The sequence below is a fragment of the Balaenoptera musculus genome, chromosome 1, assembly GCF_009873245.2.
Source record: "Balaenoptera musculus isolate JJ_BM4_2016_0621 chromosome 1, mBalMus1.pri.v3, whole genome shotgun sequence".
In the NCBI taxonomy this organism is placed as follows: domain Eukaryota; kingdom Metazoa; phylum Chordata; class Mammalia; order Artiodactyla; family Balaenopteridae; genus Balaenoptera; species Balaenoptera musculus.
The window spans coordinates 91,605,442-91,630,978 of record NC_045785.1 but is presented as its reverse complement, the minus strand read 5'-3'; the positions used below and the strand labels follow the sequence as shown (position 1 = coordinate 91,630,978).

The 25,537-nt window shown below is 35.7% G+C and overlaps 1 protein-coding gene across 1 annotated transcript in view; it reads right to left on the bottom strand.

Annotated features, from left to right (window-relative positions):
- The window catches only part of LOC118900490 (mitochondrial fission factor-like), a 126,854-nt gene extending 108,237 nt beyond the window's left edge, over positions 1-18,617 (bottom strand). Inside the window, 2 exon segments of the mRNA XM_036862919.1 lie at positions 17,466-17,532; positions 18,206-18,617. Coding sequence (XP_036718814.1) covers positions 17,466-17,532; positions 18,206-18,617 — 479 coding nt within the window.
- Positions 18,618-25,537: the final 6,920 nt, after the last annotated feature.

The following is a 25,537-nucleotide window of genomic DNA, read 5'->3' as shown; positions in this document are numbered from 1 at the left end:
TGATCCATGAACAATGTAGAAACAAGGGGAGCAGACCTGAGCTCAACCTACAAGCTGAAGCAGAGGTACTCCAACGAATATGCAGATCATTAGTGAGAAAAATAAATACTGGTTGTTGTAAGCTGCTGAGTTTGGGGCTGGTTGGTTACACAGCACTTATTTTGATAATAGCTAATTATTAAACATGGATAATGAGTTGTAAAAATTAAAGGCAAAGCAAGTACAAGAATGAGTAGTTTCAAGAGGAAGTTTCAAGAAGTAAATACTAGTGGGTTGACACTTATAGGAAATAGAAGAAGCAGGCAGATTACAATATACAGAAAAGAAAGAGAGTATGGGATATGCAGTAGAGATAATAGGATTATATGAATAGAGGGAAGAATGGGAGTCAGAGAGGATCTTTGAGAAAAAGATCATAGGGCAGGTTAAAACTACTTTAGAAACAGCATACAATAGATGCAGAAGGGAAGGGATGTGGGAAGTATATGACATAGTAAGAGAAAAGCAGGAACAATGTAGAACTGAGGGTATATTTAGCAACAGCTGGCCACACTCCCTCCCCTTTAAATATTAAAAAAAGCCTGAATTCTAACTCAGGTTAGATGGTTCTTTGGGACACTAGTCCACCATCTCCTAGGTCAGTATTCCTTGCCCCAACACCTCATTCCTTGATTTATTGGCCTGTTCTGTGGTGAGCAGTATAAGCTTGGACTCAGTAACAAAGAGAGATTATTACTGCTCAAATGTTGTCTTAAAACTTTTAGGATCTAGACAAACAAGGATCTTATGCATATGTTTATTTTTCATCATTGGACTAATATAACAGGAAAGCAGTTGGGTGTTGTATTTTGTTCATCCCCTTTTGAACACATCAACCATGCATTCATTCACTCACTTATTCATTGATTCTTATATTTATCCAATAATATTTACTGGGCACCTACTCAGTACTAACTATTCTTTTTTAGGAGCTGAAAATAAAGAGACAAATATGACATGGTCTGTTTAAAGGAGCTCACAGACTAGTATGGAAATCAGATAAGTAAGCAGATGATGGCAATAAAGTATAATATTAAATTTAACACAGGAGTTACACAATATGGAAGACTAGATAAAGGTAGCTTGACCCAGGTCAAAAATGGGAGAATTGATATATTACCTTTCTGGTTGTAAGTGGCAAGTTTAAGAAAAAAAAAAAAGGAAATTTATTGATTCAAATAATTGGCTCAAAACAGGTTGCTATGGCCTGAAACATAAATCCATTTAGAAGCTCTGGTCGTCTCAGGGGGTCTGTATCTCCATATCTCACTGCCTGGTAACACTTCAGAGACTGATTTTAATCTGTACATAGTTGAGTTAACTTTATCAGGAGAAATGGACATTAGCAGCACCAAGATTACCTGATCCTTTGAGCCAGAATAGCTACATTAATTATTATCCAAACCAAGACACCTTTCAGAGTGAAAAGAGTCATATTAAAATTAGGCTAAGAAAGGAGGTATAAACCAGGTGAGACATTCCTTGGAAATCTGGAACGTACGTATACCCCATATAAAACCATTATCCTAAAGGAAAAGAAATGCTCTGTCCTACCATCCTCACATTAGCATTTTGTGAAGCTTATAATGAGGTAATGTGGATTATGTCCCTATCCTGGAGACAATTACTGTGGCAAAGAAAGTGGCGCACTGTGATTGAATAGTCTGTTTCCCTCCCTCATTTCTTTTCTAACCCTATACCTCTCTCATAGCATCAGGCCTTCTGATTAAGAAGACCCATCACCCTTTACATCTTAGGTGAGAAACAGCTGTTCTTGGCTCTGTCTTTAAAGGACTGTGGTAGTTTCTTATATTTAGAGTAGAACATTTATGATACATACCTTTTAATGGAAGACCATAATAAGTTATTATGAAAGACCTCCTTCCTACCAGCAGTGAGGGTGAGCAGCAACAAAAGGAACAAAGATGTCAGAGTACTTCATTGTGTCACACACCCACACACACAGAGACACACAGACACACACACACACATTTGTATTTGGTCTCTTGATTTCAAACCTTAATTTCAAATGATTTTATCAGTCTGATTTATTTATGTGGATACAGCCCAAAATAAGCATTGATTCTCATATGATTTACTTTCTAGAAGTCAAAATAATGGATCAAATAAATATACTAAGTGAAACTGAGCTTGGCAATGTTACCATTTTGTTAAAGATAAATGAGAGTTGTGATTGTAATAATTTATCAATTGCTACATTCATCCAAAGTAGTAATTAGGTCACTACAAACACAATTTTAATACAATTTGCTTACATGTACACAATTTTTCTGCTCTTATCTTTATTATTAAACAAAAGCTCTCCTAATCAAAGGGCAGATAATCACCCACCTTGCAGTCTAAGAAGGAAAGATGCATGCCAGCTAAACTGGAGATCAAGTCTTCCTACCACATTCTGAGCATTTTAGGAATCTGCTATTATAAGAAAATATATATTTATACTACAGTAAGTCCCCTATATACAAACGAGTTCTGTTCCAAGAGCGCATTCGTTAAGTGCAACAAAGTTAGCCTAGGTATCCAACTAACACAATCGGCTATATAGTACTGTACTGTAATAGGTTTATAATACTTTTCACACAAATAATACATAAAAAACAAACAAAAAATAAAGAAAATATTTTCAATCTTACAGTACAGTACCTTGAAAAGTACAGTAGTACAGTAGAACAGCTGGCATACAGGGGCATGTTCACATCTTTGAAAATTTGCAAATTTTATTTTAAATTACAAAATAATATATTTACTTTTAAGTCATTTGGGAAGGTCTATTAGTGAAAATAAATCTTCTATAAACCTAAGGCTAAACAAAATCAATGTAAACGGTTATGGAAAATTGATTTTTACATTACAAGAAGCAAAATAGAAAACAAGTTTTGGAATATAACAGTGGCAGTTATTTGTATTTATAAATGTTTTACCTCAAAGAAAAATATCATAATCTAGCAAACACACTTATGCTAAGAGAAAATATCTTACAAACTAAAGTGTGCTTTAATTGAGTGCAGGTTTGGTGATAAAGGTCGGGGCGAGATGTGATTACTTTATCTGAGTGCTTTGCTCCTGCCTCTCTCCCCATACAAATCCTCTTAAGAACCTCAATTTTCCAATCAGTTGAACTCTCCTGGTTTTCTAAAAGATCTCCAGGATCTCTCTAAGATGCTAGCTAATCGCTGCATTTTTGTAATAGTTACTCATTGAGAACGTCTAAATATTACAGACCTGGGCAGAGCTGGGACAAAGGTAAGGGGAGTGAAGCACTTAACTCAGGCACAAAATTTAAGGAGGTGCCCAAAAACCTCATAATCAAAATAATACCGTTTACTATAATATTTAAAAAAATAGAAATGAATGCCACATGCCCACAATGAACAAAATATCAAACTTAAATAAGGGCAGGAACTTGCCCTGGAATTGAAAAACCCTGCCTCACATGTCACCCCTTATCCCAGCCCTGGCCCTGAGTCTTTATCTAGGATTCCCCACCCACTAGTAAGTGTGACATTGAGCAAGTCACTAAATTTCTTGAGGTTTCAGTTATGTCATTGTAAAGTAAATATTAGTAATATTTTCCTCAAACTTCATGGTAGTTTTGAAGGAAATAAATAAGACAATGCTCTCAGTGTCCTTATCACAATACCCAGGACACAGAGAGTTATTAAATTATTAACTCAAACTTAGCATTTATTATACATTTCTTAAAATGAACAATACATTAAATAAAACACCTTTGAGACACCAGGCTCATGACTGAGCACTAGAACTACAGTCTAAACCAAACATACGTTGTTCCTTCCCTCAAAGGATTCATAGTTAGGTATCATTTAAATATTTATGAAAATTAATTTAAAACATATAATGACTCTTCTGTGATTCTTCAAAATGTGATGTTTGTTTGTTAATATTGAAGAAAATATGTTCTAATAATGATCTATGATAGATACAAATTGATCATTTATTGTGTTTCACTTGATCACTACCTGTTAAAACATATATTTTTTTAATTTGACAATTTGGCATCTGTTAATTTTTTCAAATATGAATTAATTACTCCACATAATTCAAAATACTGGATAATTTTAATCATTTTATGAATTAATGACTTATATCATCTACTAACATATTTGGTTTATAAACCTTGACTTACCCATTTTTTTCTCAGATCAATCTTATTTCCTAATCCATCTAGCTCTGTTTTCTATATGTGTCCCTGCTGTTTCCTGATTTGTTCTTTATCCTGATTACCTGTACATCTTGTTCCAGATCTCCTAGGTACTGCCCTCTAACTAAATATGAAACTTTGTTACTTTCCTGCTTTAAATGCTTTAATGAATATCTAATACCAGCATAAAATTGTTGTTATATACAGATGACATGACACTATATATAGAAAACCCTAAAGACTACACACAAAAACTACTAGAACTGTTAAACAAATTCAGCAATGTAGCAGAATAAAATATTAACATACATAAATCAGTTGCATTTCTTTACACTAACAATGGAGTATAAGAAATGGAATGTAAAACAACAATCCATTTTAAAATTGCATCCAAAAAATAAAATACTTAGGAATATAAACCTGACCAAGGAGGTGAAAGACTTTATATGCTGAGAACTATAAAGCAACAATAAAGGAAATTGAAGATGATTCAAAGAAATGGAAAGATAGCCAGTGCTCTTGGATTGGGAGAACTAATATTGTTAAAATACTACCCAAAGCAATCTTCAGATTTAATGTGATCTCTGTTAAATTACCCATGACATTTTTCACAGAACTAGAACAAATAATCCTAAAATCTATATGGAACCATAAAAGACCCAGAATTGCCCAAGCAATCCTGAGGAAAAAGGACAAAGCAGGAGGCATAACCCTCCCAGATTTCAGACAATACTAAAAAGCTACAGTAAGCACAACAGCATGGTATTGTCACAAAAACAGACATATGGATCAATGGAACAAGATAGAGAGCCCAGAAATAAACCCACACACCTACAGTCAATTGATCTTTGACAAGGGAGGCAAGAATATACAATGGGAAAAGTCTCTTCAGTGAGTGGTATTGGGAAAGTTGGACAGCTGCATATAAATCAATGAAGTTAGAACACACCCTCACACCATATACAAAAATAAACTCAAAATGGCTTAAAGACTTACATATAAGACATGACACCATAAAATTCCTAGAAGAGAACATAGGCAAAACATTCTCTGACATAAATCGTAGCAATGTTTTCTTAGGTCAGTCTCCCAAGGCAAAAGAAATAAAAACAAAAATAAACAAATGGGACCTAATCAAACTTACAAGCTTTTGCACAGCAAAGGAAACCAAAACAAAAAGAAAACCTATGGACTGGGAGAAAATATTTGCAAATGATGCAATCAACAAGGGCTTAGTTTCCAAAATACACAAACAGCTCATGCAGCTCAATATCAAAAAACAAACAACCCAATCAAAAAATGAGTAGAAGACCTAAATAGACATTTCTCCAAAGAAGACATACAGATGGGCAACAAGCACATGAAAAGATGTTCAACATTGCTAATTATTAGAGAAATGCAAATCAAAACTACAGTGAGGTACCACCTCATGCTGGTCACAGTGGCCATCATTAAAAAGTCTACAAATAACAAATGCTGGAGAAGGTGTGTAGAAAAGGGAACCCTCCTACACTGTTGGTGGAAATGTAAGTTTGTGCAGCTACTATGGAAAACAGTATGTATGTTCCTCAAAAAACTAAAAATAGAGTTGCCATATGATACAGCAATCTCACTCCTGGACATATGTCCAGACAAAACTAAAGTTGAAAAAGATACATGCACCACTATGTTCATAGCAGCACTATTCACAATAGCCAAAACATGGAAACAACCTAAATGTCCATCGACAGATGAATGGGTAAAGAAGATGTACATATATACAATGGAATACTACTCAGCCATAAAAAAAATTTAAATAATGACATTTGCAGCAACATGGATGGACTTAGAGATTATCATACTAAGTGAAGTAAGTCAGACAGAGAAAGATAAATACCATATGATATCACTTATATGTGGAATCTAAAATATGACACAAATGAGCCTATCTATGAAACAGAAGCAGACTCGCAGACATAGAGAACAACTTGTTGCCAAGGGGGGAGGGGGCTGGAGGAGGGATGGATTGGGAATCTGGGGTTAGCAGATGCAAACTATTATATATAGAAACGATAAACAACACAGTCCTACTGTATAGCACAGGGAACTATATTCAATATCCTGTGATCAATCATAATGGAAAAGAATATAAAAAAAGAATGTATATATATATATATATATATATATATATATATATATATATATATATATACACAAAACTGAATCACTTTGCTGTGCAGCACAAATTAACACAACATTGTAAATAAACTATACTTAATTTAAAATAAATTAAATAATAAATACCTCAACCAACAGAATAAATTCTCACTCCTTAGTATGGCCCAAAAGATTTCATGATTTGACAGTCTCCTATTTTTCAGCCTTATCTTTCCCTCTCTCTCTTATTTTTTAAATGCTACATAATTCACATGCCATAAAAACCATGTACACTATAAAAATGTGAGAACATAACACACAGAATCAGAGAAAATTTTATAAACATTTTATCTGGCATCTTTTCACAATTTTTACAGTGTCTGTTGACACAAAAATGTTTTAAATTAATGAATTTCAATTTGTCTTCACTTACACCTACATTTTCTTCTATGAGTTTTATAGTCTTAGCTCTACATTTAGGTCTTTGGTCCACTTTGAGTTAATTTTTGTGTAATGGCATGAGGTAAGTTTGCAAATTCATTGTTTTGAGAGTATAACTGGGATATCCACTTGCACCAGCATTATTTATTGAAAAGACTATTTTTCCCCATTGAATGGTCTTGGAACTCTTGCCAAAAATTAATTAACCATGGATTGGGTTTATTTATGGACTCTCAGTTGTACTCCAGTGATTTATATATCTCTTTGTGCCAGTATCACACTGTCGTAGATTTGTAGTAAGTTTTGGAATTGGTAAGTGTGATTCTTCCAACTTCATTTTTTTTTTTTTCAAGATTGTTTTGGTTATTCTGATTCATTTGAATTTCCATGTAAATTTTAGGATCAGTTTGTCCATCTCTGCAAGCAAGGAAGGTGGGATTTTGGTAGGGATTACACTGAATCTATAGACCAAGAAGGAGATTACTGTCATCCTAACAAGACTAAGTCTTCCCATCCATTAACATGGATGTCTTTCTTTTCTAATATAAAATTTTAGAATACTATTTTATAGTTTCAGTAGTATATATGTCTAGTACTTCTTTGGTTAAATTTATTTCTAAATGTTTTTTGATCCTACTATAATAGAAATTATTTTCTTCATTTCATTTTTGGATTATATGTTTCTAGTGTATAGAAATGCAACTGATATTTATGTATGGATCTTGTGTCCTACAGCTGGGTTGAACTACTTTACTAGCTCTAATAATCTGTGTATGTGTGTGTATGTGTGTGTGTATTCTCGGTATTTTCTCTATATAAGATCATGTCATCTGCAAATAGAAACAGTTTACTTCTTTCTCTCCAATCTCTGTATCTTTTTTTTTTTCATTTTCTTCACTAATGCCTCTGACTAGAACATTAAATAAAATGTTGCATAAAAGTGATAAGAACAAACATCCTTGTCTTGTCTTTATCTTATGGGGATAACTCACAGTATTTCATCATTAAGTATGAGGTTAGCTGTGGGGTTTTCCAACATGCCTTCTAACAGGTTGAGAGAGTTTCTTTTTATTCCTAGTTTCCTAATTTGTAGAGTGTTTTTATCATAAAAGGATACTGGGTTTTGTCAAATGATTTTTCTGGATCTATTGAGATAGATGTGTGTTTTTTCTCTCCTTTATTCTATTAATATGGTATATTACACTGATTGATTTTTATAAGTTGAACCAGCCTAACATTCCTGGAAAAAATACCATTTGGATATGGTATGTAATTTTTCAAAATATGCAGCTGGTTTTGGTGTGGTAGTATTTAGTTGAAGATTTTTGCATCTATAATCATAAGGGATATTGGTTTGAAGTTTTCTTTTCTTGTGATGTCTTTGGCATCAGAGCTCATAAAATGAGTTAGGAAATGTGTTCTCCCCTTTTCTATTTAATGAAAAATTTTGTCAAGGATCGATGCTAATTCTTCTTTAAATGTTTGATAGAATTCACGGGTGAATTCATCTGCTTCTGGCTGTTGTGTGTGTGTGTGTGTGTGTGTGTAAGTAAAATGTTTTGATTACTTTAACTCAAAATTTTCACTTCTTTTAAGTCTACTCATATTTTCCTATTTTTCTTCCTTGGTTAATTTTAGCCTTTGCCTTCCTAGGAATTTATCCATTTCACCTAGATTATTTGATATGTTGACATACAATCCATCATAGTATTCCCTTAATTTTAAAAATATTTCTGTAAGGTTGCTAATAACCCTGTCTTTTATTCTAGATTTTAATAATTGCATCTTTTTTATTTTTTGCTTACACTTTACTTTCTCAAGGCTGCATCCTTGCAATGGCTTCTAGTGTGGAACAGTGGGCAGAACATACACAGATTGTATGGGGGTGTAAGGGGAGGGGAGGGGGTAAGGAGCCTCTGATTGCCCAGGATCAGCTTGCCGGTCAACCAGCAGTCACATCCTCTATGACGTCCCCCAACAAGACTTTAGTGATTTACATAAGATATTTCTAATCCACCCAACAACAGAAAGATAAGGTATTACTGATCCCAATTTTATAGATGAAGAAATTAAGGTTGAGAATGGTTAGTAAATTTTGTATGGATTATAGGTTAGTTTTGCATAGACTATTAAAATTCAGTATTTTATGGTTGCATAAATCTGAAAATAATAAATATTTTAGTACTGGCACAGTTCAGATATTGGCACTGAGAATAGACCTGTGTGTACAGATTTAAAATCAGTCCTCCCAGTATTCACCTAATATAAAATAATTGTAGCAGAAATCAAGAGATGGAAAATTTAACAAAAAGATACATTTTATTAGATCAGACAAGGGTTAAATACATACATAAATATATATATACAGGTGTATACATATATGTCTATACATGTATATTAGTATATACGAACATATTTAAAATAAAAACAGTGTGCATGTGTGTGTTTGTGGTAGAATTATGAATTTTCTTTATTTTCTTCTTTATGTATTGTGCACATTTTACAATAAAATGCATTGCTTTATAAACAAAAGGAAAAAATAATAAACATAAAACAATTTCAGTTCTCAAATTTAGGTAAGTAAGAAATAAAATTTTATAAACAAAGTACTGTTTATATGATGGAATTTTTCTTAACATTTCATAGAGAAAATAAAACACATTTAAATTATACATATATTTTATCTTCTAAGAAATTTCCTTTTTAAAATAAGGAAACAAAAACTCCTAAATAAAAAAATAATTGGAATACCCAGAGTTACCCAATTAGACAAAGACCTAGAGGGTGTCAATTTTCTACTTACTCAGCTCTAAAACTTAAGTTCTATTAGTTCATATTGATATTAAAAAATCTTAATACATTATAAGTTTCACCACAGACATACAATAAATGTGAGTGCATTCTCCCAATGTGACTATTCCTTTTTATTGTCTAGTAAGGAAGTTAACACAGGAACTTAAAAATATTTCTTTAAGACCTATAGCGTCAAAAATGAGATTTCAATTTCAGGTTTAAAGAAAATTTTTGCCAGAGAAAGACTATAGATGAATGAATTTTAATGCAATAATATCATGGTAAAAAGAACATGTTCTTTAGAGCCAGATTATCTCAGGTTTCATAAATGTAGTTTTAATATTTTAAGATAAACACATGTAAGTAATCACTACCTTTGTCTTCTATTGACTGCGTTAAGAAGTCAGTTGTCAATCTTTGAATCCAATATGCCTTAATTTATACACACATTTAAGATTTTCTCTTTGTCTTTTGTTTTCAGACTTTTAGTATTGTATGAATAAATTTGTTTTTTGTTTTTTATTGCTTGTTTGTTTTGTATTTGTTCTGCTTGAGGCTCATAGAGTTTCTTAAACCTGTGGCTGAATATTATTAGTTTTAAAAATATCTCAGCCATTATCACTTCAAATATTGGTTCATCTCTACTTAATCTTTTCTCTTCAACTCCAATTATGGATTTTTTTTTCTTTACGGTATGTTCCTAATACATCTTATTCTTTTGTAATTTTCCATCATTTTATCTATCTGCTTCAATCATGAAGTTTTCTTCTGACATATTACAGTTGAACAATTTTTCCTTTAGGTATCTCTCATCTTCTGTTAAACCCTTTAATTCTTAGTTTCAGTTATTGTATTTCTTAACCTTATTATTTGCATATATAATTCTCTTTTCATATTTTCTAGTTGTCTGAATTTTTTTCTTCTTTTCATTAATCACATTTTAGAGGTCATTATCTGATTATTCTAATATCTAAATCTATTGTAGGTCTGTTTTCATTGTTTTCTTTTTCTTTCTCTTAATACATGGTCAGTCCTCACTCTCTTGTGTGCCTCATTACTATTTTTTTAATTAAATGATCAACATTATAGTTAAAATAACATAGAGAAAATTTGTTTCTCTAGATAATGTTACTTCCTCCAAAAGTGTTTATCTTTTCTTCTGGTAAGACAAATAGTCTGGGACTGGAAACATTAATTCAATCAGGGACTGATCAGATTCAAAGTGTTGCCTGCTTACTCTTAGGATGTTGCTTTCAGAGTCCTATCCAAAGGCCTGGAATTTTAATCAGGGCCTTTCCTCCTTGTCAGCTCCTAAATTCCAACTTTTGTACACTGAGCCCAGTGAAACTGTTAAAGTCCTTTTCCACTTTTCAGCTTTTTATCTGCAATATCAAATGGTGAATTCCACAGGTGAAAAATGGTGTCAAATATCAGGCTCAGATCCTGTGCTTTTCTACTCTCAGAGTTTTAGACCCATGGCTTCTTGCTCTCTCTGAGTTTGACAAGGCTTTCAAACAGATTTTGAAAAATATTTTTCCTGGTTGTTCTCAGTGGAAGATCTGGTTGACAGAAATTACTCTGCCATTGCTGGAAGCTGTTTTGTTGCAGTTGTTGTATTTGAATATATAGAAGAGATATACCTTTATTCACCTACTTTATGTATTGGGGCTTCACGTAAGTATATAACCTTTCTCAAGTCATGTGAATCTATTATCCTTGAAAGAGCAAAATCATTCAATTAAATATGTTTGGCACTTAAATGGAGCTTTATGGAACAGCTATACAGGACCTAATCTTGGGGGTAAGAGGAAAATAAAAGCATGCCTAAGGAAAGCTGTTCACTACAATGGCTAAGTTATAATTTAAAGTTTTTTTTCTTAATGAAAAATTGCTTTTATAGGATCATATACAAAGCATTTTCATGGTAGGGACACGGGCAGTAACACATTTCTTAGTGTGGAGTAAAACCTGGGACAGTTCACCAGCATATAAAGAAGGAATCAGACATGGGGATCAGACAGTCTCATGCCACATGTCAGATATGATTCTAAAATCTCTAAGTATTTTATTCTAAAATCTGTGCATCCAGGGATCCACTTGATAAGCAGAGAAAAGATAAGCACTTGAATATTCTAGGCAACAGTTCAAATTGAAAGCCAAGTTGGCTGTGGCAGGAAGAATTCTTCTAGGACAGAGGGTAGGAGGAATAGACACCAACCACTGTAAATAGGACTGAATGAAACTAGGTCAAGTGCAGGGAATTTATTTAGGATTGAGTATTTAGGTAAGGAACATCAGTGGTTCTAACAAAGAAGATTTTAGTGATGGGGGAGAGTGAAGAACTGAATCTAACATTGACAACCAGTGTTTAAAAAATAAAATAAAACGAAACCTAGTAGAAGCCCTAGAAAGTAGTTTCCCCGACCTGAAGCAGAATAAAGTGGGACAATGTGCAAACCTGGAGCATTAGGTAACCATGCTGAGATAAAGAAGTCATTATTTGACTGAGAAACTGCTGAGAAAGGGCAAAGATAGAGACTAAGAATCCAACATCCAAATTCCAGGATGACAGGAACTGATTTATCTTGGATGGTTACAGTAGGTTTTTGCTTCTTTCCCTACATCTTGACTCTCCCTTAATATTTTAAACTCTATAACTGCATCATTTCATATCACTCTTCTATTAAAATGCTTTTAGTAAACTTTACTGTCTATAACTAAAACATATCACATGTTTTATAGTTATAGACAGTTTAGTCTTCAAATCACAACAATGATCTGGCCCAGCTCACTTCCACAATCCACCTTGCACTGTAGATTATTGTCTATACCCTTAACAGAAGGAAGTGACTCTGTCTTGTTCATTTCTACATATTCGTGTCTTCTTTCACAGCAGTGGATACAAGGGCAGTGCTTAAAAGCTATTTATTGATAAGCAATTCAGTAATTGTATATCAATTCACCTGTGGGCAGGCTTAAGCAGGTCTCTAATCCAATGTTAACCAAAATTTTCAGAAATGAAGATATGATTGAGATAAAGAGGTGTTTATTTGGGGTTGTTAAGACTGTAGCCCAGGAAACACAGATTCGAGAAGCACTTGAATTGTTTCTCTAGACTACAAAATGGAGAAAACTTATAAAGTCAAAAACTACAAGTAAGTTATGTAAGTTGTTTATCAAGAATTATGATTGGAGCTGGTAAGAATTAAGGGTGCTTGTTAAGCAAGAATTGGTTGGGGTTCGAAATTGTTACATGGTTGCAAGGGGGAAAACTTGAGGCCACAAGGCTGCAGCTAGAATATGTTCTAAAAAAATGGCTGTTGGTGTTCTGAGGAGGTTGTGGTTAGATACAGTTCAGAAAGTTCAAGTTCTCAGTGGTGCAGAAACATGCCTGAAACCAGATCCTCAAAGGCCGCCCAACTCCATTTTGTATGCCTGAACTATGATTACTCCATTATAATTTTAATCTGTCATCACCAAGATGGGACAAAAAGAGTAAGACAGATCAGATTATTACTCCAAACAGAAAATAATTAAATGTAGCAATAAATTATGAGCTTCAAATAAAGAGAGACACTGTTAATGTATACTCTTGTTCAAAGAATGGTCCTCTTCAATTGAGAAAAATTCTTTACCCCACCTAGTAATCCAGACCTTGAAAGTGAACCCTGGCAATCAACAGGCAACAGATGTTGCAGCCAGATGGCTGATAAGTTGGAGGTTGTTAATTGTACTCAGATGGTTATATTTCTTTAAAAGTGTTCTATAGTCAGTCCCTTTTTTGTTTTACTCAGTATTGAGTGGGCAGTTAAGTACTTCATGCTATTATTTTAATTAAGGGTGTACTTTAATGAAAAGTAAGTATTTAAATGGTTGGATTTCTGATACTTTGGTATAATTAAAGCAGCTTAGTCCAAGCCTTCAAATCTTAAGCCATATCGCTGACCTTTCAAAACCCAAATTTATTAAGAAATAGTAAATATTGATTACTAAATATCTCAGCAAAACATTTTTATTTGATACATTCTCTGGTACAGGAATTAGGAAAAAAATTTAAATGTGAAATGGATAGGTAAATCTAGGAATGAAAATTTCAAGGTTATTACATAAAAAGGGAGGTTATTGTGATATGAAGTATGGATGCTGCAATGTAAACCCTCGAAGGTTACTTTCCCAATGTGTGTTTTATTTTCCCTATGTGTCTTTCCCATAATATACATAGAGTAATCCTTCAAGAGCACTCTGAAGCACTATTTCAACAAATAAACATAACATTATCAGTAGAGAAGAAGCAATAGAAAGCCACAAAGTTATAGCAAATGGAGATGGTCTCTCATTTTGAAGAAACAACAGGCTGAACCCAAGGCTAAAAGGGAAGGCAGGGCTGCTGGCTACAGCTATTGACTTTTTGTACCTTTTTGAAATAACTGTCACTCACACAGGGTAAGATCATCCATATTTTGAACATGTGAAGTAATGCCACAAACAATGGCACTTTTGAATATATTCTGTTGGTGTATCAATCTATAAAGTGATCCATATGGAGTTTATTAGAAATGTGGCCTCAAAGAGACTATTTTATTGTCACAAAGGAATATAAATTTAAGTAAATACTTTCCAAAGGATAGCAGGTTTATTTTATTTTTAATTATTTTATTTGTTCCAGAGTCTCAGCTTTTCCCCTACAAAAGATAAGTAATAATACAACAGTGTGGAGGAAGAGCAGTGGCTTTCAAATTAAGATTCCAGACAAGATTCTACAATTATCAACCAGGTATTCATAAAATTCCCATTTTATGAATGAGGGAAAAGGATTTCAGTGTCCTTTCCTGAACAAAAAAGAATGAGAGTGAGGCAGGTGGTGACAAGATGGCCTTTGAATTTCTGGATATTTCAGATTGTCTTATATTTACTGATTGTATATATACCATGGCATAGAAACAAGGATTCTATGCACTCTGGATTTCTCACCTACCAATTCAAATCAACTATTCTTGCCAAGATCACAGATAAGCTCTTCTACTACTAAACCAGACTGATCCATTTAATCCTCATCTTACATGGTCTGGTATTTTCTTCACTTTCAATTCCTTACTAATTTTTAAAATGATCTCTTTAGAATGAATAAAGAAGATGAGGTACATATATTCAATTGAATATTACTGAGGCTTAAAAAAAGAATGAAATAATGCTATTTGCAGCAACATGGATGGACCTAGGGATTATCATGCTATGTGAAGCAAGTCAGACAAAGAAAGACAAATATCATATCACTTACATGTGGAATCTAAGAAAAATGACAGAAATGAACTTATTTATAAAATAGAAACGGATTCACAGACATGGAAAACAAACTTATGCTTACCAAAAGGGAAAGGAGGTGGGGAGGGATAAATTAGGAATTTGGGATTAACAGATATACACTACTATATGTAAAATAGATAACCAACAAGAACCTACTGTATAGCACAGGAAACTCTATTTAATATCTTGCAATAACCTATAATGGAAAAGAATCTGAAAAAGAATATATATATATATATATATATATATATATATATATATATATATATATATATATATATATATATAGCTGAATCACACCTGAAACAAACAACATTGTAAATCAGCTATACTTCAGTTTAAAAAATTGATCTCTTGGTAAAGGTTTTCTGGCATCTCACACTCTTGGTTTTATTTCTTTTCCCCTAACTGCTTCATCTTAGGCAGGTTGCTATATGGTTGTCAAGATGGGCCTCACTGAGGAGTTAAAATTTGAGCAAAGCCGTCAACAAGGTAAGGATGTTAGTTAAAAAGGTATTTATAGGGAAAACAATCCAGGAATTAGAAACAATTAGAGCAAAGTCTCTAATATAGGAGTATATCTGTATTTTCAAAGGAGAGCAAAGATGTAAGTATTGCTGAAATTGAGTGAAAGCAGGGAAGGATTGTAGAAGATGCAGGCAGAGAGGTTCTAGGGTCACCATATTACATAGAGTCTTGTTTGCTATGTAAGGTGATTTACTCTCAGTGAAATAGGAAACCATTGAAGAGTTTTAATCAGGAGAGTTACATGACTGACTTATTTTTTTAAGGTTCATTTTGGCTTTTTTTTTAAGAAGAGATTTTACAAGGGCAAAGTAAAACAAGGATTCTATTTGGGATGCAATGCAACAATGCAGATGAGAGATGAAGATCTTTCTACCACAAATGTAGCAGTGGATAAAAATGAAAAATAACAGGATTATAGAAATATTTTGAATGTAGAACTCACAAGATTTCCTGAGGACTTGAATGTGAGGTATAGGAGCCATAGAGACTTAATAATGACTTCAGCTTTTTTGATCTGAGCCACTGAGAAATTGACATCAACTGAGATGCGGAGGACTGTAGATAAAGTAGATTTATGTGGTAGTGGGTGGCTGGGGAAGGGATAGATTAGAAATTCCATTTTGAATATTTTGAATTAAAAACAGCTATTAAAAATCCATGTGGAGATATTGAGGAGGCAGTTGAATATGTGTCTAGAGTTCAGAGAAGAAGTTTGGATTGGAGATACTAATTGGTAATAAACAGCATATAAATGAGACTTAAAGCTGTGAGCCTGGAGGAAGTAATCAGGAATGTGAATATAAATTGAGAAAAGAACAAATAGGAGAAACTTGGATAACACTAGCATTAGGAAGTAGAAAAGAGAAGAAACCAATAAAGGAGAAAGAAACCAATAAAGAAAGAAACAGTAATCAGTGAGGTAGGAGAAAATGAAGAAAACATGAGTTCCTGGAATCCAAATGAAGAAATATTATTGAAACTGAAGAAATAATCAGCTATGTCAAATGCTGCTGATTGGCCAAGCAAAATGAAGATTGAGACTTGACCATTTAATGTAGAAACTTGCATAACAATTACATCACTGAGCATAGTTTCCACAGTGTTGTCATGAAAGTTTGATTAGATTGTTTAAGGTACAATGGGAAAGAAGAATTGGAGACAGAAGGCATAGATAATTATTTTCAGGAATTTTGCTGCAAAAGGGAACAGTGAAAAAGTGGTAGCTGTTTAAAGAATTGGTGTTTAGAATTTTGTTTGTTTGCAATGTAAGAGAGAAAACATGCATAAAACAATCTTGTCGTATTAATTCCCAAGATTCTCCCACCCCCATTATTTTGTCCTCACCTATCTTCTCACCACTTTATAGATCCTATCAGTTACTAAACCCTGTTGTTTCTATCTCCTTAATATAATGCAAATAAAGTAATTTCTCTCAAACCCCCATAGTCCACTATGTCCCCCACCCCCAGGATTACTCTAACACTATGAATATAATCCTTCCCCCTACACATTCCAGTTTTGCCTTCCTTCCATTCAATTTCCAAATCACTCCTGAGTAAATTATTTTATTGCAATACAAATCTGATTATGTTATTCTCTTGTTTTAAATACTCTGATGACTGTTCATCATCTACAAGATAGGTATCAGATTTTATCTTTCTCTAAGGAAAATCTAATTATGTTACTTCTTGCTTAAAAGCAAGACAATGACTATTCATCATCTACTTGATAAAATCTAATCTCTTTAATTCAGCATGTCATGTCTTTTAAAAAATCTGGCTCCTTGTTATCCTTCAGTTCACCCTCTACTTAATCTTACAAGCAGCTTGAGAGCAGGGATTTTTCTGCTTGTTCAGGATGGTATTTTAAGACCATCAAACAGGTTCTTGCAGGTTGGGTGCAGCTGTGCTGCTCAGGCTCCAGATCCCAGTGCCAGGCCCAGTGTCTCTGCACACGGCCGCCATATTGAACCGAGGTGTCCTGCACAGTGCTTCTGCACATGTGTCCTCCGAGTGAAAGTGTCAGCACAGCCATTTCTCACCAGGAACTCTGTCTGAAGTGCTGGGTGCAAGGCTTCTGGATGCAGCATCCTATGAGCAAGTGAAAGACTGCACACAAAGGAAAAGGAAAAAAAAAATTCTGTGTACAGGGAGGAGTCAAGATGGCGGACTAGAAGGACATGGAATTCTCCTCTCCTCACAAGTATGTCAAGAATACATATACAGATGGAACACTTCTCATAGAGCACCTGCTGAACACTAGCAGAAGACCTCGCACACCTAAAAGGGCAAGAAAAATCTCCACACAACCAGGTAGGATGAAAGAAAGAAAAAAAGAAAAGAGGAAATGATAAGGGACCAGCAGCCCTGGTGGGGAGCTGAATGTGAGGAGAGGTTCCTGCACTCAGAAAAGCAGGGAAATCAGCTGGGTCAGAAAAGGACCTTTGGGAGATCAGAGGGGAATGCAGCAACTAATCTGCGGAAGACAGGACAAAGTAAGAACTGCGTGCACGGTCCTTGCCACAGGCCTGCACACCTGAGCCTGAGTCATGTGTCTCTTGGTGCAGAGAGAGGCTGGGTGCTGGAAAGTGGCGTTTGGAGAGCAGACCCAGGGAGGGGACAGCTGTTGGCTGTGAAGAGACAGCCTGAAGGGACAGGATTAAGGAGCTCCACAACTAGGAAAGTTTGTGGAAGAAGCCCAGGCCACCACAGAAGCAAGGTGCCATTGTTGAGTGGTGCATAAGGGGTGGGGCCGACATTGCAACCCCCCCTCCCCACCCACCGGCCCCTGCCTTTGTGGGCACTGAGGGGGCACCCATCTGAGCAGGCTCGTCCATCCCTGAAGCCAAGGCCTCCTCCACCCACGCTGGCCCTGGGGTCCCGAGTACTGCCACTGCCAAAGCCTCCTTTGGCTGTATAGACCCCGGTGGGCTTGCATGCACTGCCCATGCCAAAGCCTCCTCGGGAATCAGCCCTGGGTGCCACAGCCAGAGATTGGAATCCGCCAATGCTGGCAGGGGCTGAATGCTAAAGCATGAGGTTAGGAGAGCAGATCCGGGGAGAGGACCACTGTTGGCTGCATAGAGACAACCTGAGGGGACATGAGTGAGGGACTCCACAGCTGGGAATGCTCCTAGAGGAAGAGTGGTCTGCTTTGGAAATGAGACACCATTGCTGAGTGGTGTACAAGCCATGGAGCTGCCACTGCAGACTATCTCCCCACATGCCAGTCCCTGCCTCCAGGGGCTCTGGGAGGGACTCCCACCAGAGTGAGGGTGCCCCAGTCTGTTGCAACTTCCTGCTGGTCTCTGCCACCACAGGCACTTCACACATGCCCACCTGTGGCTGCCTTATCCCTCCATGGCCTGAGTGAGTAAGTGTACCCCAATCAGCTACTGCTTTCACCCCCTCTTGCCTGGGAACAGACTGCTGACTGTGGCCCACACATAGGGGTGGAGCCAAAACCAAAGCTGAGCCCCAAGTGCTGTATGACTAAGGAAGAACAACAGAAATCTCTCTGTGCAGCTGCAAAATCCATGTATTAAATCCCCATGATTGGCTTGGTAAACCCTGTGTCTGTGGAATATCTGAATGGACTAGTGCTCCCACAACTGAGACCAGTCTACCTTTAGCAGCTGTGGACTTTGGGGGCAATTACACTCAGGAGCTGGGCCAGGTTAGAGTCTGAGCTGTCGCCACAGTGCCAACAGCGGATCCAGAGACCTATCTAGAGGTATGGAGGGCCTCCTGGGGAGTCATGGGTTACCTGTGGCTCACTGTGGGGGCAAGGACACTGACAGTGGAGGCAGGAAAATATTATTGTTATTTGTTCCATTTTGTTCTGTTGTTGTTTTATTTATTTTTATTTATTTTTTATTTTCTTTTATAAAAAATTTTTAATATATTTTTAATTTTTCTGTTTTTATTTTACTTCTCTGTTGTTTTGTGTTTTTTCTTGTTTTTCTTATTTGTTTTGTTTTTTTAATCTTTTTTTGATCATTTTTGTGTGTTTGTTTCATGTTTTCTTTGCTTTTTTTTTAAGTTTGCTGTCTGTTTTTTTTTCGTTTTTGTTAGTTTTGTTTTTATTGTTTGTTTTCATTTTGGGGGTCTTTTGTTTGTTTGGTTATTCTCTTGTTTTTTGTTTTCTTTGTTATTTTTTTAATTTGGTGTTGTTTTTATCATTTGTCCTAGGTTTTGTTTGTTTGTTTTCTTTCATTGTTACTGTTTGTTTTTGCTTTTGCTATTGGTCTTGGGTTTTGTTTGTCTATTTGTTTTCTTTACCTTTTTTTTTTTTTTTTTTGCCCTGCTGCTCAGTTTTCAGGGTTTTGGTTCCCCAGCCAGGGGTTGGGACTGACCCTCCAGGGTGGGATCGCTGAATCCAAGATGCTGGACCACCAGAGAATTCCCAGCCCCAGGGAGTATTAATTGGCAGGAGCTCTCCCAAAGGTCTCCATCTCATCACCAAGACCTGGCTCCACCCAGCTGCCTGCAGGCTCCAGTACTGGACACCTCATGCCAAACAACCAGCAAGACAGGAACACAGCCCCACCTATCAGCAGAAAGTCTGCCTAAAGTCATACCAAGCTCACAGACACCCTAAAAAACACACCTCCTAAAGCGGCCCTGCCCATCAAAGGGACAAGACTCAGCTCCACCTACCAGAGCACAAGCACCAGTCACTCCCACCAGGAAGCCCACACAAGCCCCTGGACCAACCTTACACACGAGGAGGCAGACACCAGAAGCAAGAGGAACTACAACCCTGCAGCAGGCAGAAAGGAGATCACACACACACACAAACACACACACACACACACACACAGTAAGCCAGACAAAATGAAATGACAAAGAAATATGTTGCAGACAAAGGAGCAAGGTAAAAACCCACAAGACCAAATAAATGAAGACAAAATAGGCAATCTGCCTGAAAAAGAATTCAGAGTAATGATAGTAAAGATGACCCAAGATATTGGAAATAGAATGGAGACACAGACTGAGAAGGTACAAGAAATGTTTACCAAGGACCTAGAAGAACTAAAGAACAAACAGTGATGAAAAATACAATAACTGAAATGATAAATACACTAGAAGGAATCAATAGCAGAATAACTGAGGCAGAAAAGCGAATAAGTGAGCTGGAAGACAGAATGGTGGAAATCACTGCCATAGAACAGAATAAAGAAAAAAGAATGAAAAGAAATGAGGACAGTTTCAAAGACCTCTGGGACAACATTAAACACACCAACAGTCAAATTATAGGGGTCCCAGAAGAAGAGAAAGAGAAAGGGTGTGAGAAAATATTTGAAGAGTTTATAGACAAAAACTTCCTTAACATAGGAAAGGAAATAGTCACCCAAGTCCAAGAAGCACAAAGAGTCCAATACAGGATAAACCCAAGGAGAAACATGTGGAGACACATATTAATCAAACTAACAAAAATTAAATACAAAGAAAAATATTAAAAGCAGCAAGGGAAAAGCAACAAATAATGTACAAGGGAATCTCCATAAGGTTATCAGCTGATTTTTTTCAGCCAGAAACTCTGTAGACCAGAAGGGAGTGGCATGATATATTTAAAGCGATGAAAGGGAAAAACCTACAACCAAGATTACTCTGTCCAACGAGGATTCCATTCAGATTTGACAGAGAAATCAGAAGCTTTATTTTATTTTATTTATTTATTTATTATTTATGGCTGTGTTGGGTCTTCGTTTCTGTGCGAGGGCTTTCTCTAGTTGTGGCAAGTGGGGGCCACTCTTCATCGCGGTGCGCGGGCCTCTCATTATCGTGGCCTCTCTTGTTGCGGAGCACAGGCTCCAGACGCGCAAGCTCAGTAATTGTGGCTCACGGGCCTAGTTGCTACGTGGCATATGGGATCTTCCCAGACCAGGGCTCGAACCCATGCCCCTGCATTGGCAGGCAGATTCTCAACCACTGCGCCACTAGGGAAGCCCGAGAAATCAGAAGCTTTACAGACAAGCAACAGCTAAGAGAATTCAGCACTACCAAACCAGCTTTACAACAAATGCTAAAGGAAATTCTCTAGGCGGGAAACACAAGAGAAGAAAAACACCCACAAAAACAAACCTCAAACAATTAAGAAAATGGTAATAAGAACATACATATCAATAATTACTTTAAATGTAAATGGATTAAATGCTCCAACCAAAAAACCCAGACTGGCTGAATGGACACAAAAACAGGACCCGTATTTATGTTGTCTACAAGAGACCCACTTCAGACCTAGGGACACATACAGAATGAAAGTGAGGGGATTGAAAAAGATATTCCATGCAAATGGAAATCAAAAGAAAGCTGGAGTAGCAATACCCATACCAGACAAAAGAGACTTTAAAATAAAGACTATTACAAGAGACAAGGTAGGACACTACATAATAATCAAGGGATCAATCCAAGAAGAAGATATAACAATTGTAAATATTTATGCACCCAACATAGGAGCACCTCAATACATAGGGCAAATGTTAACAGCCATAAAAGGGGAAATCAACAGTATCACAATAATATTGGGGGACTTTAACATCCCACTTACACCAATGGACAGATCATCCAGACGGATAATTAATAAGGAAATACAAGTCTTAAATGACACATTAGATGAGATAGACTTAAGTGATATTTATAGGACATTCCACTTGAAAGCAGCAGAATACACTTTCTTCTGAAGTTCACACAGAACATTCTCCAGGATAGATCACATCTTGTGTCACAAATCAAGTCTCGGCAAATTTAAGAAAACTGATATCATATCAAGCATCTTTTCTGAGCACAGCACTATGACATTAGAAATCAATTACAGGAAAAAAAAACTGTAAAAAACACAAACACATTGAGGCTAAACAATATGCTACTAAATAACCAATGGATCACTGAAAAACTCAAAGAGGAAATCAAAAAATACCTAAAAACAAATGACAATGAAAACACAATGACCTAAAACCTACCGGATGCAGCAAAAGCAGTTCTAAGAGGGAATTTTATAGCAATACAATCCTACTTTAAGAAACCAGAAAAATCTCAAATAAACAACTTAAGCTTACACCTAAAGCAACCAGAGAAAGAAGAACAAACAAAACCCAGAGTTAGAAGGAAAGAAATCATAAAGATCAGAGCAGAAATAAATAGAAACAAAGAAAACAATAGCAAAGATCAATGAAACTAAAAGCTGGTTCTTTGAAAAGATAAACAAAATTGATAAACCTTTAGCCAGACTCATCAAGAAAAAAAGGGAGAGGGCTCAAATCAATAAAATTAGAAATGAAAAAGGAAAAGTTACCATGGACACCACAGAAATACAAAGGATCATAAGAAACTATATGCCAAAAAAATGGACAAACTGGAAGAAATGGACAAATTCATAGAAAGGTACAACCTTCCAAGACTGAACCAGGAAGAAATATAAGATATGAACAGATCAGTCACACGTAATGAAATTGAAAGTGATTAAAAATCTTCCAGCAAACAAAAGTCAAGGACCAGATGCCTTCATAGGCAAATTCTATCAAACGTTTAGAGAAGAGCTAACACCTATCCTTCTCAAATTCTTCCAAAGAATTGCAGAGCAAGGAACACTCCCAACCTCATTCTACAGGGCCACCATCACCCTGACATCACAACCAGACAAAGATGTCACAAAAAAAGAAAATTACAGGCCAATATCACTGATGAATATAGATGCAAAAATCCTCAACAAAATACTAGCAAACAGAATCTAACGACACATTAAAAGGATCATACACCATGATCAAGTGGGATTTATCCCAGGGATGCAAGGATTCTTCAATATACACAAATCAATCAATGTGATACACCATATTAACAAATTGAAGAATAAAAACCATATGATCATCTCAGTGGATGCAGAAAAAGCTTTGGACAAAATTCAATACCATTTATGATAAAAAAAAAACTCTCCAGAAAGTGGTCACAGAGGGAACCTACCTCAACATAATAAAGGCCATATACTACAAACCCACAGCAAACATCATTCTCAGTGGTGAAAAACTGAAAGCATTTCCTCTAAGATCAGGAACAAGATAAGACAAGGATGTTCACTCTCGCCACTATTATTCAAAATAGTTTTGGAAGTCCTAGCCATGGCAATCAGAGAAGAAAAAAAAAAAGAATACAAATTGGAAAACAAGAAATAAAACTGTCACTGTTTGCAGATGACATGATACTATACATAGAAAATCCTAAAAATGCCACCACAAAACTACTATTGCTAATCAATGAATTTCGTAAAGTTGCAGGATACAAAATTAATACACAGAAATCTCTTGCATTCCTATACACTAGAAACGAAAATCAGAAAGAGAAATTAAGAAAACAATCCCATTTACTACTGCAACAAACAGAATAAAATACCTAGGAATAAACCTACCTAAGGAGGCAAAAACCTGTATGCAGAAAACTATAAAGATGCTGATGAAAGAATTCAAATATGATACAAGCAGATGGAGACATATACCATGTTCTTAGATGGGAAGAATCAATACTGTGAAAATAACTATACTACCCAAAGCAATCTACAGATTCAATGCAATCCTTATCAAATTACCAATGGCATTTTCCACAGAACTAAAACAAAAATTTTACAATTTGTATGGAAACACAAAAGACCCCGAATAGCCAAAGCAATCTTGAGAAAGAAAAAAGGAGCTGGAGGAATCAGGCTCCCTGACTTCAGACTATGATACCAACCTACAGTAATCAAGACAGTATGGTACTGGCACAAAAACAGAAATATAGATTAGTGGAACAGTATAGAAAGCCCAGAGATAAACCCACTCACCAAGGTCACCTAATCTATGACAAAGGAGGCAAGAATATACAATGGAGAAAAAAACAGTCTTTTCAATAAGTGGTGTTGGGAAAACTGGACAACTACATGTAAAAGAATGAAATTAGAACACTCCCTAACACCATACACAAAAGTAAACTTGAAATGGATTAAAGATCTAAATGTAAAGTCATACACTATAAAACTCTTAGAGGAAAACACAGGCAGAACACTCTTTGACATAAATCGTAGCAAGATCTTTTTCGACCCACCTCCTAGAGTAATGAAAATAAACACAAAAATAAACAAATAGGACCTAATGAAACTTAAAATCTTTTACACATCAAAGGAAACCATAAACCAAGATGAAAAGACAACCCTCAGAATAGGAGAAAATATTTTCAAACCAAGCAACTGACAAGGGATTAATCTCCAAAATATATAAACAGCTCATGCAGCTCAATATCAAACAAAACAGCCCAATCAAAACTTGGGCAGAAGACCTAAATAGACACTTCTCCAAAGAAGACATACAGATGGGCAACAAACACATGAAAAGCTGCTCAACATCACTAATTATTAGGGAAATGCAAATCAAAACTACAATGAGGTATCACCTCACACCGGTCAGAATTTTCATCATCATAAAATCTAGAAACAATAAATGCTAGAGTGGGTGTGGAGAAAAGGGAACCTTTCTGCACTGTTGGTGGGAATGTAAATTGATACAGCCTCTATAGAGAACAGTATGGAGGTTCCTTATAAAACTAAAAATAGAACTACCATATCATCTAGCACTCCTGGGCATATACCCAGAGAAAACCGTAATTCAAAAAGATACATGCATCCCAATGTTCACTGCAGCACTATTTACAATAGCCAGGACATGGAAGCAACCTAAATGTCCATCAACAGAGGAATGGATAAAGAAGATGTGATACACATATGCAATGGAATATTACTCAGCCATGAAAAGGAACGGAATTGTGCCATTTGCAGAGACGTGGATGGAACTAGAGACTGTCATATAGAGTGAAGTAAGTCAGAAAGAGAAAAATAAATATCATATAATATCCCTTATATGTGGAATCTAGAAAAATGATACAGATGAACCATTTCACAAAGCAGATATAGATACGCAGACATAGAAAACAAACATATGGACACCAAAGGGGTGGGGGGTGTGTGTGGGATGAACTGGGAGACTGGGATCGACATATATACACTACTATGTATAAAATAGATAACTAATGAGAACCTACTGTATAGCACAGGGAACTCTACTCAGTGCTCTGTGGTGACCTAAATGGG